Source organism: Manis javanica, chromosome 10 (assembly GCF_040802235.1).
Source record: "Manis javanica isolate MJ-LG chromosome 10, MJ_LKY, whole genome shotgun sequence".
Taxonomy (NCBI): Eukaryota; Metazoa; Chordata; class Mammalia; order Pholidota; family Manidae; genus Manis; species Manis javanica.
Window position 1 is genome coordinate 114,722,223 of NC_133165.1, and position 18,872 is coordinate 114,741,094.

General features: G+C 49.3%; 1 protein-coding gene across 1 annotated transcript; it reads right to left on the minus strand.

Annotated features, from left to right (window-relative positions):
* Positions 1-473: 473 nt before the first annotated feature.
* Positions 474-6,214, minus strand: RTL6 (retrotransposon Gag like 6). Its single transcript, XM_037006799.2, has 2 exons — positions 5,870-6,214; positions 474-5,666 (listed from the first exon to the last, which is right to left on the minus strand). Exon 2 carries the CDS (start codon positions 5,363-5,365, stop codon positions 4,646-4,648), a length of 720 nt encoding a protein of 239 aa, XP_036862694.2. The 5' UTR covers positions 5,366-5,666; positions 5,870-6,214; the 3' UTR covers positions 474-4,645.
* Positions 6,215-18,872: the final 12,658 nt, after the last annotated feature.

Sequence of the window (18,872 nt, forward strand, 5' to 3'; positions counted from 1 at the left end):
CCCTTTTTGCACTTTTCAGAAAATAGTTTTCATGAAAGTGAGCTATTTATGTTGTCATGTAATGAGTTTATTTTCAAAATTCTTTAAAACATTCTCCATTTTAATTTATAATATGGTGAATACTGATAAAACCTACCAAAGCAAAAGCTCTTAAAATGATTTAATGTCCTAAGTGACTTTTAACGGAGCAAAGGGACCCTGACACCAAGGGATCCTGAGAACTGCTTTTGGTCTGTATGCGCTTGGAAAGGGCCCACCGTGCCCATCCACGAGTCCCCAGCTCATCCATTCTCGAGTACCTGCTATGTGCTGGGCACTGTTACAGGTACAATGATACAGCTGTGAACAACAGGGGCAAATATGCACGGCTGCCTCACGTTAGAATTAAGCGGGCACAGTGCCCAGGGAGGGACTGGATCACCCATTTGTAAGTCAAATTTCAGGACAATACCCACACACGAACATGACACACAACAGGTTAGTATCTTTAATATATAACAAGCTCATACAAATTTATCAGACCCAAGAAGAGCAAAGGACACTGACAATCCACAAAAGAGGAAATACAACTGCTTAATGTGAAAGGATGTTCAACTTTGCTAGAAGTCAAAGAAATGCAAACTAAAACACAATGCTGTTTTTCATTATCAGATTAGCAAACATTTAGCCAGATGGTAACACCCAGCAATGGCAAAATGGGCACGTTTATCCCTGCTGGTGGCAGTATAAATGGTAACAAACATCTCTGGAAACCATTTTGTCAACATGTACTAACAGCCTCAAAGGTTCTCATATTAATTCAATAATCCCACCTCTGAGAATCTATCCTAAGGAAATAACGTGACATTGGGAAAAAGTTTTATGCGTGAAGATATTCATCAATTTCTAATGGTGAAAAATTCATGATGGCATCAGTGACCAACCACTGGCACTACTGCTCACCTACTGGACAGAGGCGTACACACCATTTCAAAGTGGAATTAGTCGTAACACAGGGAATGCTGGTGATGCAAGTGAAAATGGCTACACAATATTGTATCAGTACAGGAAGTACTATCACAACTATGCTATATCAAAATGCAAAGAAACTGTCATGGGGGGAGGGGAAGACAACAAAATATTAGTTTTATTTTTTTCTCTTTCTCCTATTGTATTTTCCAGTATGTCTCTAAGGTAAAGGCTTGCTTTGATAGTGAGAAGATATAGTGCATCGTCACCTGTCTACAGAAAGGATTGATGCCGCAGCAAGGATCTCCTCTGTCCAGGCTGCGCCAACCGCCACCAGACCCAATGCCGCAACGCCAAGAGGTGAGGAGTCATCGGCTCTGTCCACACTCACAGCGGATGAAGGAACCGTCCCGCACCTGACCTGCTCCCTGCCCTGGCAAGCTTGTGCTTCCAGCTCCAGAGTCCATCTCTCGTGTCTTTGTGTCTAAACCCCTAATGCTTCCCGAGCAGAGGTGACCTTAATCTTACAGCCTTGGCTGCCACAGGGAAGGGACCCCCACAAGGACCTCTTCTCCCTTCCCACTCAAAACTCCACTCCCAGTGGGTGGGCCCAGCAGTGTCCTTTTATACAGCTGCAGGGCTTGCTCCCTCGAGGTAACCTAAGTAAATGCCCATCTCCAGGACGGTGGTCTGGTGGGTGGTCCTGTTCCCGACAACGGAAGCCCCGGCATCAGCAAGTGCACCCATACCTTCACGAGGCAGCTCTGCACTCTTCCACACCCGCTCCTCATGCACTTACCTGGGACCCATGCAGCAGGCCTTGCTTTTTCCTAGAAATCACCAAAATGCTTTAGGACATTAAATTAATCTCAGGGTCACACTACACAATAGGCCAGAAGTCACTCCTTATTCTAAAACTGATCTCAAATGATGCCCTGTTATGCAATGAGGCTTACTTACCAGGTGAGTTATCATGCACAGTCACAATATAGTCCAAATAATGTCACTACCACCAGAAACATCAAACTTTACCTCACATGCACTGTTTAACACTACTGCCTGTCCCTTCTATAAACCAATGCCTGTTCTCTTAAATTTAGAGAAACTATAACCCCAAAACATGTACAGAGCAGCTCCCCTATCCCCCTTCAGCTTGACCCTCCCATGTCACGTGGTCTTGCTCTGGGCTGTAAGGAGCTTGGGTCTCATCCTCTTTAGCTGAGGACTAGTGTCTTCCACTGGAGCCACAGGGGGCTCCCAACATGGGGCATCTTCTGAGTCTCACATGGGGACAACCCCTGAGCCTCTTATCTATTCCAGGCTCCAGAGCTGCAGGAAGATGGCAGATGTACAACAGCACCAGCCCCAAGCCGGAAAACAAGCACCTAAGCACCAGCAGTCAAAACACAAGGAAATCACCAAACCAGATGAAGCTGGGGCAGCAGCCAAGGCTGATGAGCATGGCCACCTGAATGCAAAGGGCCAGCCACAGGCACGACAGGCAGCGTGGCCAGCCCGGCCTACACAGCTCTGGCTCTGGTGTGTGCAGCAGCACAAGTGAAACACAGTGCCTAATGCAAACATAGTAGGGCTTCTAAAAACCTCCTGTGGAGACCCAGCAGTTGGTGAGATGGCAGAGCTCCTGCCCTACCCCCATGCTGGGTCCCGTACCCTGGCTGGGCTGGGCCACATGGAAACCTGCAGGCCTTCACTTCCCAGGTACCACTGTACCCCATCATCTGCAGGCACCTGTCCCTGGCAGGCAGGCAGGAGAGCTAAGCAGAGTGTGGTCCACAAACCCCCAGAATGGTGGCCCCCACTGTTAATCCTCCTCCCATTCATGCTTAATGAGCACCATGGTCCCACCTGAACAGCCTTGGCTGGAATACAGGGGGGGCCTGAAGCCTGTAACCAGGCATTTGTTCAGCAGGGCAACTGGGCTAACAAGAGTTTACAATGAGCAGGCACAGTGGTCCACGAACCCCAGCAACCACTGAGTATCTCTACCCTTGCAAGGCGATGGTTGCTTAAGGAATGCAGGCACTTTCCCCACCATCATCACAACTCTTAGGAAGAGGAGGGTCCCCAGGACCCAACCTCTGATATCTAAGACACAGGACTTTGGGAGGGTGCAGAAGCTGTCCTTCTGCAGTCAGGCCAGAACAATTCACAACAGGGGCAGATAAACCCAAGGTAGCCTGTGTCCCACATGGTCCAGGTGGTCATGTTAATGCAGTGCATTTGGCATTGAATGTGGCAGGAGCATCACAGTCTGACAGGCTTGGCCAAGTTTCATTTAGAAAGTGATTTCTGGGAGTCCCTGTGAGGAAGCACAAGACAACCCCCCACTGAGGGTACTGCTCTGACCCTAAGAAAGAGGACACACGTGCCAGCTCTGCACTGTTGCCACATCAGTAACAAGAGTCTGCAGCTCTTTTCCTTTACAAAAGCCACCAAGGCCCTGGCTGGGGTGGCCAGAGGCAGATGCTCCCCATCCTCAAGTGCAATAATGATGCCTGCCAGAGGAGGTGGTCTCCAGCTCTGAGTCCATGTGCTCTTGGACAAAGGCTGGACATCTAATGGGACAGCCAGGCACAGGGAGTGCATGCTACACAGATGCCCTGGAGACTTAAGAGGGGATGTGGGTGGCTGAAAGGACTAAGGTGAAGGCCACACATCACCCGAATGGAGAAGGGAATGGGCCTCAAGCTAGATGGGCCCACAAAGGGACATGGAGTCAAGTGGGGGTAACTGCACACTTATCCTGGTGGTGCTTCCCACTGGGGTCCAGGGCAGCAGAGGGTGCCCCCAGCGTCTGCCTCACAGCCTGATGGATATGCTGCCTGTGAATATGCTGCCTGTGATGCCTTGAGAGAACTGCCCAGGGTCCAAAGTCACAATAACCTTCTGCAGCAGGCAGCCTCCAGACCCCCAAAATTCCTTGCACTATCAAAACACTGACAGCTAAAGCCAGGCATTAATGGAAGTGCATCCTCTGGGGGCTTCTCCCTTTAGCTGAGTTACCAGTCTTTCCCAGTGGCAACAACGGGGCAGGCTGACTGTGGATTCTTGTGCAGTGACGTCTACCCCCCAGAAATGCTGGAACTACACTCCCAGCATTGATCACGTGGCCACCGACAGCGGCAACAAAGCCCCTGCCTGCTGCTCCGGGCCCTTGTAGGGCTGGTGATCACCTACGGGCAGGAAACCAGACTCCCCTCTCCAGGTGCCACATCAAGCCACCAGCCTGGCCCAAGTGGCTTCTTTTTGTCACCAGTGACCTCAGCACTGAGAACAGGGCAACCCGGCAGGGAAGTGCCATGGGGGCCTACAGAAGGTGGAGCAGGGCCATCTGTGAACCTCGTCAGGCTGGGAGAGAGCAGCTCCTAGGGTCCAGGGCAGGTGGTGGAGCCAGTGGGACAGAGTAGCAGAGCTGTGGTCACTGGAAGACCTGGGGTTGCAAGCAAGAGGGGAAACATGCATGGCAGGTACAAAGCAAGCACATAACTCTAGGAAGCAAGGTAGAATCAGGACGCCAGGAGCGACAAGGAAAAACTCCTTCTGGAACAGGTCTGGAAGAGGCAGGAAGGTACGTCTTCAAACAAGGGCAATGCTGCTGTAAGGACATTTCTTCTGCGCAGCAAAGGGTGTGTGCTACCTGGGTGGCTGCAGATGCCACCAGGGTGGTGGCCGATTCCTAAAGGTTCCGTGCTCGGGTGGGCAGGGCTGGAGCTGGGCTAGTCCCAGTGGAGGCGGGGTGCACAGGACAGGGCCCCGAGCCCGAGGCGGCCAGCTGGCGGCCCAGCACCTGCCGCTCCCGCACCGCCCGATTGGAGGCTGCAGTCTTCCTGATTTGGGCACGCCGCGCGTGCCGCAGTGGAGACTTGTAGGTTCTCCGCAACTCTGCCAGGAATCCCTGGTAGTTGTTTCGCAGGGGGCTGTCAGGTTGCATGTGGGGGATCGCCCACTTCTCCGCCTCCCCAGTTAGCCGGGACACAAGGAAAGCCACTCGCTCAGCCTCACCTGGGAAGCGGGAGGCCTGGAAGATCATGAACCTGTCCATCTGCATCAGGAAACCCGCCAGCTGGCCTGGGTCTCCAGAAAAGGGCTCCGGCAGAGAGGTTGGAGGCGTGGTCATGGGCCGGGTCCCATTCGAGGTAATCGCGGAGATAGGTGGGGTGATCTGCAGCGCCCCCGGAATCCGAGCCCTGGTGCGCAGTAAGGTGAGCTCTGCCATCACGCTCTCCAGCATGTTGGTAAGATTGGCCTTCTCTGCCCGCAGGGTAGAGGCCTCCCGCCTTAGCGCAGAGTTGGTGAGGCGCAGGGAGGTCAGGGTGTCAATGACGTCGTCCATTTGGGCATTGGTAGAAGATGCAGAGGCTGGGCTTTCAGCTTTTGACGTCTGGGGTTGGACCATGTTGGCCAGAGGTCAGCCAAAGGCTGAGACTGATGGAGTGAAAGAAGGGGGTCTGGGTAACCCCAGAACCTGAGCACCTGTGATGCTGAAAATGGGTAGATTCCGCAGAAATCAGGGAGGGGGGCTGCGGACTTGGAGGCTGAGCCCGAACAAGGCAGGGCGGACGGAGCCGAGGGGTGAGCACTGCCGGGGCAGGCAGGCGGTGCGGGCCCGTGGGGTGCCTGCTCGCGTACGCGGCTCCTTCACGGCCGACCTCACCAGGCCAAGGCGGGCGGCACGGGGGGTGTACTTGTTCTGCGCCCTGGAGGATGAAAAAATATTATAAACAAGGTTTCGACTGCGGAAGGGACGCGGCGTAGGAGGGACTGAGAGTGGGAGACGAGGCGGGCGCCGGGGCCGAAGCCCCGTCCCCGCGCTGGGCCTGGCGCCCACCTGCGGCCAAACAAAGGGTGGGTGCCCCTGCGGCGGCGGCGCTGGGGCCTGGGGCGGGCGGCGGGCGCGTACCTGGGTCTCTGCGGCTTCCTCCGCGGCTCCGTCTGCCGCACCGGCCGGGACCAAGATGGCCCGCCGGGGACGCGGGCAGGCCGATGAGTCACGGCAGCGGCGACCCGCCGGAACTACTTCCCGGTCAGTCAGGCCGAGGTGGCGGCGGCGGGAGGCGGGCGCGGGCAGCCTCGGGAAGAACGCGCGCGGAGGCCGGACCGGGGCCGGCGTCGGGGTCGCGTTGGAGGTCGTGTCACGGGGCGGTAGGGTTGCTGACGGGAACGGCGCGGCGGCGGTGGCGGCAACAGGCGGGCCGCGCAGGGACCGTGCTGGTTGCCATGGAGACTACCCGCTCGCGCGTGCGCGGCAGCCAAAGCCGCGCCCCGGAAGTTGCGCGCGCATCCCCCGCCTTCCAAGCAACTGCTCCCGTCTTCCTCAGCAGCCAATCAGTGATGACCTGAGTTCCTGTTATTTCCGTAATGGAGGCGTTTCTTCCGTTCCTCATAAATTCTTGAGACTCCTAGCAAAGCTCTTTTTGTATAACTTGTAGTAATTTTTCTTAATGGGGCTTGATTTTCATGTTATGATTTGACTACAGTTCAATGTAGTATATATTCACTGTAGCAAATTTTGATGTCAAAGAAGTCTTAAAAAATAATCACTCAAGAGTCCCTCCATCTAGAGAGAACAAATAGGAATATTTCTGTAGCTACGTCAAGTCATTTTTCTGTGATAGGCTCCATTACAAAATAAGTTTTGTACCTTACAGACTATTTTGTAACCTTAATAGCACACTGAATTTTGAGCATTTTCCCGTAAATATATTTCAAAGGCATGGTTTTCAGTACTGCCCAGTGTTCCACTGAAATAGTGTACTACAATTTATTTAACCATAACCCTTTTGATAGATCTTTATCTAATTTTCCATGTGGAAGTTTTATAAACCAGACTTCCATGTAAATCCCAGCCTTTTTCTCTGCCAGGTTATCCAGGGTGATTGCCAAGGAGTTCAACTACAGGGCCAAAGAGTATGAGCCATTTACTTAAGATCTGGATACTTTTCCCACTTGACCTTTCTGAGCTACTTTTAAGAGGTCCACTCCAGGCTGGGGCATGGCTGGAGAGAAGACACCCACCATGCCAGTTTTTCCAGGACACCATCTTCAAGGAGGTGGAACCCCTGGTAGCCACAGGCACTCCTCAGGCAGGTCTGGGACAGTCAGGTTCACTCACAGCTTTACAGTTTTCAGTTCTGTAAGTGGGAATTGGAGCATGAGAGTGTCAGTACATGGAAAAGGTGGTCCAGCTGGGCCCACAGTTGTGTGTATCCAGTGTACTAAAAGGTAGTTTTTCTGTGTAGGTGTAAACTTCTAGGACACAAGGCAAGAGGAGATAGAAAAGAGACTGTATTTCCCTAAACTGCCTCGATGAGATCTCCCAAGTCAGCTGTGGGCAGCAGCTGCCTTAACCTTGGCTGAGGTCAGTAACTTCAAGTGCAGAAATTGGCCTGTACCCTTACCCCTCCCCCTTCTTCCAAACACACAAGAGTCCCTGTCCACTCCTGTGAGACACCCCATCAGTTTCCCTGCCCTCTTGTGCCAGGGCCGCACCTCCCCAGGCTCCTGGACTCCGTCCACATGAGTGAAAGGTCTGCTGCAATTCCAGGTGTGATTGATACCATATGTCTTAAATTCCCAGGTGCATTGAATATAAGGTTCACCCTTACTTCATAATTGGTACAATATAAATTTGAAGAAATATGTAAATTATTTGTATTTCACCTTATTTGAAACAGGTTATAAAGTGGCATCACATAAAATATAGATTGAAATAAAAATTTAAAGAATTTTCAAAATAACAAAACTGGACAGAGTATTTGGCTTCTGATCCAGATGATGTTATGCTTCATGCTCTGAGGTGGTGATCCTCTTTGCTGAAAACAGAACAACGATAAACTATACAAAGAAGGTATTGAAAAGATATAGCTGGGCTCAAAAACAAGAGAAAGTCCACTGTGGTCCAGAAACACAAACTGCTGAGTATTGACAAAGCTTTGGGCCTACTGGGCTCTGGGTCCCAAAGTGTAAGGGGGACCTGAGACTAGAACAGAGGCTAGCTTCCTATTTGAAACCGGGGAATAGAGGGGTCACCCATATGTCAGAAAGGAGGCTGGAAAATCTGCTTCAACCATTTTATGGGGCAACAGCTTCTGTGAAGGTGTGGCCTCAGGACAAGCGAGAAAACCCAATATCATTTATCTCCTGCCCCCTGTTGACAAGCAGACCCAGAGGGCCACCAGCAGGAATATAAAACAAGTTTCTGTACCACAGACCACGCATCACCGAAGCAGCCCCGAACTGTGAGACCCGGGGAGACGGAGGGCTCTGACTAGGAGGGGGCTTGGTACACAGAGAAAAAAAGACCGTCTTTATCCAAAAATGAGCCTAAAAATCAAAATGAGGCTCCTTTGGTACCTTAAAGGGGAATGTCAGGCTGGCTCTGGCTCTGATTCTGGAGTTCTGAGGGAGGATCCACTGGGAGGTCACTAGTAGATTGATGGTATGGAAAGCTAAGAAAATAGTGTAAACAGAAAGAGGCTCAAGCATTGTGCCTTAGAGGGTCTAGAAACCATTAGAGGGTCTAGAAAACGGGGAGGGGACTGCTGCAGAGTGGCCCAAAGGGTAGAAGGACACTTTGGAACCTCAGAAGCCAAGAATTGGCTTCAGGGAAGAGGTAAGGTGGTCAACCAAGTCCTCACGTGGGCAGGATCACCATTCAAACTGGGACACTTTTGAGAGCCAAACAAGTTGCTAAGGATAATTAAAATAATGCATTTTCTGAAACATTATTTATGGCCCAACAGATTCATTTATTGTACTGCTAGACCTATAATCATGGCCCTGTCACTGATTTTTCCTAAAGAACACTTCTTTTCTTCAGTAAGTTTTTGTGTATTCATTTTGTCTTAAAATCACTTGTAGTCTCACTCAAAATTGCATTCTGTGGTTATAAATTTAAATCTGTTGACATTTGCAATTAACTCTTGTTTGTAGACTTTATTTTAATTGAGAAAAGATTCCTCCTACAGGTACTAAGATAACTGTAAGATAAGTTCAGAAAAACTCTAGTAAATGGAGGATTTTCTCAATTCTGTTTTTTAATTGAAATGTGTAAACATTCCAGTTCAAATGTATCTACAGGTTCAGTCATTTCGACTCCATTCAGGGTACCATTTTATGACAAATATTTGCATAAGCCAAAACTTATCCCCCTCGAAACTCATGTATTATCTTTTTGAATGTTTCATCAAATTTTTGTGCTGCAAAATTGTAGGCCTTCTTGGTTTCTTTCCATTCTAGTACAGAATATAATTTATCCAATTAAAACTAGGAATCTCATCAAAAGATTCTTCCCACATGTTGAGATATTCCAAGAACAATTATGGAATTTGAAAATTAGACCTCAGACACCATTGGAGCTCTCAGCATCTAATCTAAAAGCATCTAATTTGTGCTTTTGTACGGATGAATTTCAGTGTTTCCCCATTGGCAAGAATTGTTTCTAATAATTACAATTTGCTAAAGTTTTAAAGCTCAAAATTCTTGGCACCCACTTAATGAATATCGTGATGAAAGATTTCCAATGGATTTTGAACACAGTGCAACAAATATTTAGAGGACTCCTTTACAGAAAGTTCTATTCCACTCTAGGGCATTAAGCTGATGTACAAAGTTCACTTTCAAGGACTCCAGCGTTTTGTGGGTCTGATTAATGACTACAGCAAAGGCAGGAAGGACCCACCAGGAGATGAAATCTGTTTTCATCATATTCCACAGGAACTTTGTCACTAAAATGTTGGTGACCCAATTTCTCTGTGTATATCATCTGTAAACATTGACAACTGTAGCTTTCTACTTTGATAAAATGTCAATGATTACTGAGATACAGCTATGAATGACATGTTTGCTGCAATCAATCCCAAGTGCATCTGTGCTCCAAAGGTTTTTAAATTTAGTGAAAACATTGCTTTTTCTCAGGACGCTGTTGTAAGTTGTTTCTGGTATTGAACTTTCCTGGTTTACCTGGGGCTGAGTATGGCTTTCGTTTTCTGCTTGCTCCAGGCTTATATCACTCTATTCGGAGAACTATTTGGCATGAATTCGGAAAGGTGAAAATGACCAGGGCCAAAGTCCCACCCATAAATTGTGTGCACAAGTGCCCTGGGAAACCTGTGTGTAACACTGTGCAGAGAGGTGATGTTTTATAATAGCAAAAACCTGGAAATCGCAGCAATGCCCCAGGAGGCCGGAAAAATAAAGTAGAATAATATAGAGCAAAGTTTCTCAAGTTGTAGCATACATCAGAATCACCTGGAAGGACTGAACCCACACCCAGAGTTTATGATTCATTCAGTAGCTTTGGGGGGAACCCAAGAATTTGCATGGCCTCAGACAAACCTGCTACTGCTGGTCTGGGGACCCCACTTTGAGAACCACTGCTGCAGAGCAATGAAAACATGCAACTCCTACAAGGGTCACAATGAGTAAAAGAAGACACAAAACAACATAAACTGTATAATCTCTTTATATAAAGTTCAAAACCAGGGAAAACTAAATTGTATTTCTTAAAGGTACAGATATTGGTAGCAAATGTGCCAAGAAAAATGTCACAATTGTTGCCACAAACTTCAGGATAAACGTCACCTCGAGGTGGGGAGAGGGCTCGTCATAAGGAGGAGACACACTGTCTGCCTGGCAACAGAGCGGTTCTTGGCCTGGGCGGTCATGCACAGATGTTTCCCTTCCCGGTCATTTAGTAAAGTACACGCTCACGTTTGGTGGACCTGTGCGCATGTGCATCACATTTCACAACACAAAGTTTAAATAAAGAGAAGAGAGCCTGGGCAGGGAGAGAAAACGGAGGAGAGAGATTGGATCGGGGACAGCGAGTGTGGGCACCTGTTGCCGAAAGTATGCTCGTAAAAGGGCAGCAGGGGTGGGGGCTGGGGAAACGGATGCAGTAAGAGGAAGATGGTAGAGTGGCTGAAAGGGAACCTGGAGTGGAAGGACCTCAGCAGAAGGATCTAGAGGCCAATGGGGAGGCTCTGGCCTCACCCAGGGGCACGTTCTTTCTCCAGGGTCTTGGGGGAGAAGCAGAGATCCAGGTGTGAGCAGGGAGGTGGTGCAACTTGTGGCAGATCTCAGCTCCCACATTCCTGGTGGCACTGGTTTGCTGCGCTGCCATAATGAAGTGCCACAGACGGATGGACGTGACAACAGAAAGTGATGGTCCCACTGTCTGGAGGCTGGAAGCCTCAAGCCAAGGTGTCAGCAAGGCCGACTGCTTCCGAGGCCCCTCCTCTTGGCTTATTGATGGCATCTTGCTGTGTGAAGTGGGCATGGGGTGACCAATGCCCCACTTTCCCCAGACCTGAGGGGCTTTCTGGGCTGTGGGACTTTCTGTTTTAAAATCGTGATGAGTCAGTCATCCTGCTCAGGGGTGACCTCATGGCAGAGGCCCAAGCTGTGACCTCAGCCCTGCTTGGGTGTCTGCCTATCCATGTCACTTCACTTAACCTGTAGACGTCGGTAGCACCATAGGCATTTAATTTTTAACTTACATGTGCATATCTGATTTCACTTTTTTTTAAATAAGTGAAAGTAAAAATTGTCTGTTTCCTTCCCCGCACCAGCAGTTCTCCAGGTCTTGGTAGGTGCTGTCTGGATGTCCTGCAGGCAACTCGGTTCCGACACCGTCTACCAGGGGACCCACAGTGTTAGACTCAGTCCCCTAAGACCACTTCCACTTGAGACATTAGTCACATGTCCCAGGCTGTCACCTGTGCTTCTGACCAAGTGGCTATAAATCGAGGGTTCCCACAATCCCTCCTCTGGGTGGATAATTTGTGAAGGCAGCCCGCAGAACTCAGGAAAACAGTTTACTTACTAGATTACTAGTGTATTATAGAGTATACAACTCAGCAACAGCCAGATAGACGAGAGGCACAGGGCAGGTATGGGGAAGGGGTGGGGAGCTTCCATGCCCTGTCTGGATGCACTGCCCTCCCAGCACCTCCATGGGCTCAGCAACCTGGAAACTCTCCAAATCCCATACTTTGGGAATTTTTATGGTTTCATTAAATAGGCACAATTGATTAATCATTGGCCATTGGTGATTCACTCATCCCCCAGCCCCTCTCTTCTCCCTGGGAGTCAGAGGCGGTGAGAGGGGCTGAAAGTTCCTGCCCCCTAATCACACAGTTGCTTCCCTGGCAACCAGTCCACATTCTTTAGGGCCTTCCAAAAGTCCTCATCAGCACAAAGTCCAGTGTGCTTGAAAGGGTTTTCTTACCAACAACTAAAGACACTTATTTCCCCTTTATCGCTCTTATCATTTAGGAAATTCCAAGGGCTTAAGGGGTTCTATGCCAGGAACTGGGATGAAAACCAAATATTTCTTACTATAAATCACAATATTACAATAAGTCAAGATGATGAAACATTGAAATCAGACATCCTCTCCTAATCGGTCCCCCATGTTATCTTGAAAAATCGTGAATCATCTGTATAGCAATAAAGCCTGATACAGACTTCTCTGCATGGTCAGCAGCTCAATCACAAGTCAAAGCTTGCACATGGGTGGGTTTCTCTCACGTCTTCGAATTTGAGGCTTATATTAGAAGCCATGTCAGTATCTGTATCAGTCAGCTGTAGTCACAATAATGTTGTGTAACAAACTACCCCAAAACTCAGCGGCTTAAAACACTAATCATTTATTTTCTCTCATGGGCCTGTGATTGGTTGGAAGTCAGCTGACAAGGGATGGACCAGGCTTGACTCGAAGCTGCAGGTGGAATCCAGGCGTGCTCCACCTGTGCTCAATCAGGGGTGCCAGCTAAAAGGCAGCAGCTGCCCAAGGGAGGACTTGTTGTGGAATGGCTGAAGCCCCACATGGTAAGCCCACTTCACAAGCACATCCAAACCTTTGCTACAGCACATCCATTAATACCCATTTGCCAAAACAAGTCACATAGCCAAGCTTAAGGTCAAGGGGCAGAGAATTACTATCACCCACCAGAGCCAAAGCAAGTCACATGATCAGGCCCTGCATCAGTAAGGTGAGGTATCCTCACCCGCAAAGATGGGGAGCAGGGAGTGAAGATTCTGGAAAAATAATGACTCTATCTCAGCATCTTTTTGCTCATGGCCCGTCTCTTCATTGGCCATCCTGTGGATCTGCAGAAAAGCTTCAGTTTCAGTTGTTCAAGATAATATTTGTCTCTGCCTCGAAGTACTTACCCCTGAAATGAATTTTGCCCTTACTGCTTACATTATATTTTATGTCAGACCATCCCAAATACATTCCCCAAATTCTGTGTTTATTCCTGAGCTGCAATGACAGACCAAAAACAAGTTAATTCTGTGCATCCCATTCTTGTCACACACCTGCCAGTGCATTAAAGCCAGGTGACGTTGCCAAATCACTTGGAATAGATTCTGAAAGTTCCAGAGGTTAGAGAGTTTCTGGTGACCAATTCATTTGTCAAAAGAAGTACCACTCAGGAGCCAAACATCCCTGCCTACACCTTGTGGCTGCCTTTTAGAAGAAGCTGTTTAGCTTCCAGTGATACGCAATTCAGTTAGGAAGAAAAATGAAACTCCCGCTCCCATCCCAAACCCCAGGACTCCTCAGTGCAGTTTAGATCCTCACCACTCATGCTGAAAGTGCAGAAAAGGTCCGATCACAAACACGGGCTTGGAAAACAACAGCAAGCTGTTACGGACCACAGCAACAGCCAAGTGCAATCCAGAATTTAGACTTAAATTCTGAGGGCGAGCAGATAGAAAACAAGAAATGGTGATGGAATTGTGTGGATGGGGGTATGCACGTGCCGGGGTGGGGGGGCTGTTGGTTTTCTTTGTGATCTTGCATTTACAATGGTGTTTGATAGTTTACTGAAAAACTGTTATCAGCTCAATGGTGCACCATAGGCTTGGGGCCATCTTAGGCCATCTATTCATACAAAATAGAATTTGTACGCTTTGGGGGAAGAAGGCTGAGGGTGTGTGGAAGGATGGAGAAACGGATAATGCAGTGTGTAAGCTATAAAGCCCCAGGACAACCCTATGGGCAGGGGTCAGTCTGCAAATCCAGGGACCAAGGCAACACCACTAGGGACTGAGTCAGAAGAGGGTGCTGAGGATTCTCATGGGAACATGCCAGGGGTCAGGAGCTGGGTCATGGAAGCAGCTGGAACCACTCAGGATGTATCCCAGGTACTCTTTCTGCTCAGGCAGGTGGGCAGGGGGTTTGGGGGGGCGGCAACAGCCCCACACCACTGAAGCCTTCCTGACAGAGCTACCCTCGGGGGAGGGATAGGGGATTGCTGGCAGGCCGGACACTTCCCAAACAGGTAGATTCCTCAACACGTGGACTGTGGACCTAGAAACACCCACCAGTGTTCTTGACCTGGACAGATGCACAAGACGGACAGATGTTCTGCTCTCACAGTTTAACACCCAGTGGAGGTAGGGCAGGCAACACACAAAGGAACAAATGCATAGCCAAGGTGATTCCGGACAGTTCCAGGTGTCAGGTGGTGTCATCGGGAATGCCTGAGAGGTCACTTAGGTCGGACTGCGAGGGACGGCCTCTGAGGAGGTGATGTGCCAACGAGAAGAACAGTAAGGAGTCAGTGATGCGAAGAAGAGGCAAGAACATTCCGGGCAGAGAGAGCAGCAGGTGCAAATGCCCTAAGAGGGGGATGGCCTTGGTATGTTCTAGAACCACAGGAAGGGCCCAGGGCAGCAGACATTGTGCAAGGCGGGCAATAGGCAGGGCTAGCTTAGGAAATAGAAGACTTGGGGATTCCAACTAAGGGAATGACAGTGACAATGAGCCTGTGGGCCAGGGAGGTGGCACACGGTGGCGTCTGTCCACGCACCCTGCACCAGTCCCATGTCCATGCACCGCCTCTCAATTCACCACTAAATGAACTACTTAACGATTACCTTTAAATCAAAATTCACACCAAATAAAAACCTTAAGAGCTCAATTTAGCCTTAGGCAAGGGTGTGTGGTCCTAGCTGTTTTTCCCAGCATGGAACACCTTAGAATAAGTGGGAAATATCTTAGTTTAACTCTTCAGAAACACCCTGCACACTGATCAAGATCAACTCCAGCCTAACAGGTTCAGCCAGTGTAGACACTGCAAGCCGTTTTTAAGAGTCGGACAGTTGATCACTGACATAGACAGTGAATGGACACCCAAAGGTGCCAGCCCCCTGGGTCCTTGCCCCACATATCCAAAGGGACAGCACTGGGCAAAGGGGACAATGACAGCAGTTCAGCTGTGGGGTGGCTTGGTGTTGAGGAACCCATTCTAGGTAAATGGGTTTATGTTCTGCATGGAGGGGCCAAGGCTGAGAGCTCCAACGTCACAATGCCCAGGGACACTGGGGGACCATGTAGCCACTTTAGAACATGCGCCCAGTGACCCCACAGGAGGGGTGAGGGAGGTGGGGATTAATAGCCCATCAGCCCCAGGGTGTGGGTGCTCCCAGCGGGGTAATCCTTCAGCCCTCCGGACTGGAGCCCGGTCTCAGAGGGTGCAGCAGACCAGATGAGCGGCTAGGTGTAACAGTGTGTGACCCTGAGCAAGCCAGTGGCCTCCCTGGACCCCTGCACCTGCAGAATGAGGACAACAGCAGCACCTTCTGGTGCCGGCCACCTCTTCCTCCTGCCTCAGGCAGGCTCAGGCAGGCCACTGCTGATGCCCAGCCTCCAGCGCCCCTATGTCTCCCCACTTCTGAGCCTTGAAGCCCCTCGGGCTGTGAAGGGCCATGGCTGGGGGGACCCGGAGCGTGCTCTGAGAACATGCAGTTTGGCTGGCACAGGGAAGAGATGGGGCTCTGGAGGGAGGCAGCAGGGGCAGGCAGGGAGATGTCAGCCCCCAGACCCTGCGGAGGTGAAGTCCCCACGACGGGGTGAGGGATTAGGAAAAGAAGACAAGAGGAAAGCATCAAGTATGACTTGCAGACTGGTGTTGGTGCCAGTCGTGCAGTGGTGAGATCTGGGGACCACTGCCCCCCTCTGGTCCCAGGGCTGGGGCCCCACACAGAGAGGGCTCCGCAGAAGGAGAAAAGGGAGCAGATCCCCCAGCTCCCACAATTTAGGGGGTTGTTTTCTCAAAAGCATCATCCTTTTTAAAAACAAGTCAAGTGAAGGCAATGCTTTAAAAGTTAATAATAATAAAGATCAGTTCCTGCAAATTTGAGACGTAAAGTCATTCTAAATTTCTACAGTGGTGGCTGAATTTCTACAGAATGGAGAGACCGAGTTGTAGATTCATCTTCCTTTCCTAACTCATTACTGCTGCCGAGCTAGGAAATCCCCACTCACGGCAACTGGGCTTGACAATAGCAGGAAGCCCACGACGGCTCTTTCTAATAATTACGAAGACTGGAGTCAAGCATGGGCAGGATTTATAAAGAGAATAATAATTTAACTTGGAGCGAGCCAGCTCACCAACATGGGCCCTGGGCTTGCCAACTGTAATCTATTATATAATTAATTATATATTATATAATAAATTTTGTTTGTTTATTTATATACACACATAGGTTAAAACCTAATCTAATAATTATAACATATATTAATCACCTAATATAAATCTCACAGAAAACAGATACTGCCACTTAGCCTCCACATGGAGTGTTGCAGGGCAGAAGATAACAGAGAAGGGATCCTAACCCACTTTTTCCCCTGCATTCAATTCTGGAAATATTTCCCATTCTATTACAGCTAGTGTATGTGATCTTTTAAATGTGTCTAATCCTCAATTTCCTTTTCCAACAGTTCCCACTATGCTTGATCTTTTTCAAGTACCTGTGGCTTTTCTGTCCTGAAGTGACAAATCAGGGGTCTTCGTGACACTAAATAGATACTAAAGACATCCTCAAGATACTTGCATGAGACACCTGCGATCCTAGGGATGGCATTTGTTCGCTTTATCCATGTCAAGAAAAGAATCCTCTCTGTTCTCTTTCCGAAACTCCAATATGAGTTTCATGGAGGGTTGAAAGCTGCCAGCTCAGGAGCTCTGCTTGGTCGTGTTGATTACCAGCGATCTTTCCTTCAACAGTGACACAGGGTCAGGCACGGCTAGACAGCTCATCTGTGCTATGAATAGAAGGTACCCACGGGCAGTTTCTTATTCCACAATCAGTGCCGTGTCAGAACTGATTCTAATGCACGTTTTCCAGTCCACATCGTGGCTCCAGAAAATAATTTAACTTCATGGAAAACCTCTTTTCCTGAAATGTGGGCTTTCAGTAGTTAAAGGGGGGAAGTGACCTGCCGCCCACATTCTGGCCCAGGCCGATCAGCATGGCAGGAGTGTGTGCAGACCCGTGTCGGCATGCGCCGCCCCGCTGCTCTCTAGCTGTGACATTTTGAGCAAGCCAGCTCACCAACATGGGCCTTGGGCTTGCCAACTGTAAAATGTGGATAATAAAAGTATCTCTTATTAAATAAATAGGTGAACGTAATACAAAATAAATAAATAAAAATAAGGGTTGCTTGATTCTCGTAAAGTGCTTATAGTGCCTGTCTGAGCTTGTGCTCAGTGAATGCAGGCGTTGGTCACTGGCCTTTCTCCAAAACCACCATCGTTTGCACCAGTCCCGCCAGGAGCTGATTCATCCCCTCCGCAGCAGAGGTCTTCCTGGAGAAAGGTCTGCTGGCGAGGCACAAACAGGAGTCACATCTTGTGCATCCTGGCCTTGGGCGGTATCCCAAAGCATCATCTGATAGAGGAACCTGCCCAGAGGTCTTTTGCCTTTTCTGACGGAACATGATATTTGGCATTAACTCTATGGTTATTGAGAAACAGTAACTTCGCTTCCTCCACTGTTGCTACAGAGCGGGCAGTGGCGAATAATGTAGTTTTTGTCTCATTTCAGCCTTTATTAGTAAAATTACCCAATTTTGCCCTGGCAGGTCTGGTTTTGTGCTTGTTCTGAAAAACCCTATTGCTTCACCAGAGGGATCCCTACTTTTCTTAATTTTTTTTAAGAAGTAAAATCTTCTTCAGCTTCAGGCTGCCGTTCGACTACGTTTCATAAGTGATCATGTCCCAACCCCTGGTAACAAGAGTCCACCCGTACAATGAAATCGATTCTTCAGATATTTCACCTCACATTGTAATCGGTGCTTCTGGCTTTCGGCTGCCTGTGCAAAATCGCCGCCTCCCCAGGACCTGCACGGCCACTTCCCATGCTGGTTTGCCTTGTCATCTTCCTGCTGTTTGGACCACATTTTCGTGGGGTAAGGAACCACGTCTAGGCCACTGTTGCATTTCTGCAAATTAGGAACATAACACAGCAAAGTGCAGCTGTCATACATGTAAATTCATGCAAGGAAAGAATTAGACAGAAATGATATGAAAAGCAGCAGAGAGATGAGCCGCCCTCACTTGCTGACTGTCGCCTGCAGTGCCCTGGGTGGGGTGGCCACTGTAGCCTGGTGTCCATCGTCCCTTCCATGGGCTGACGGGTCCCAGGCTGTGAATGGTGTTGGCATGTAGGTGAATGAATGAAGAAAGCAACAAGGCCCCAGCCGTGGCCACTGCAGCAATGCAACTAGAGGATGGTGTCACGGTTATGGCAACTCTTCCGAGGACCTTTCAGTGGATGCCCAAGGGCCCAGGGACCCCACTGATTTAGGGGTGATACAGAATAGCAGAAGGTGAGGAATGGTCCCAAGGACTGATGCCTTGTTAGCATAGGTGTTTGGCAGCATGAGCCCAGGCACGTTTTGGTAGACACTTCCTGTGTGCCAGGCTGCCAAAAGCTTCTCACTTGACCCTCTCCACCCTCTGAAGGAGATACCATCATTACCCCTGCTTGACCCATGGGGACATGGAGATGCAGAAGGGGGAAGCCACTCACTCAGCTAATAATGGCAGAGCCACAGCTTGAAGGCTGCCCCCAGAGCCCCCTCTTGTCACCCCCTCACTGATCTC

Bases quoted from the DNA above. Each gene is read 5' to 3' on its own strand.
- RTL6 (XM_037006799.2), bottom strand. From the start codon at position 5,365: ATGGTCCAACCCCAGACGTCAAAAGCTGAAAGCCCAGCCTCTGCATCT.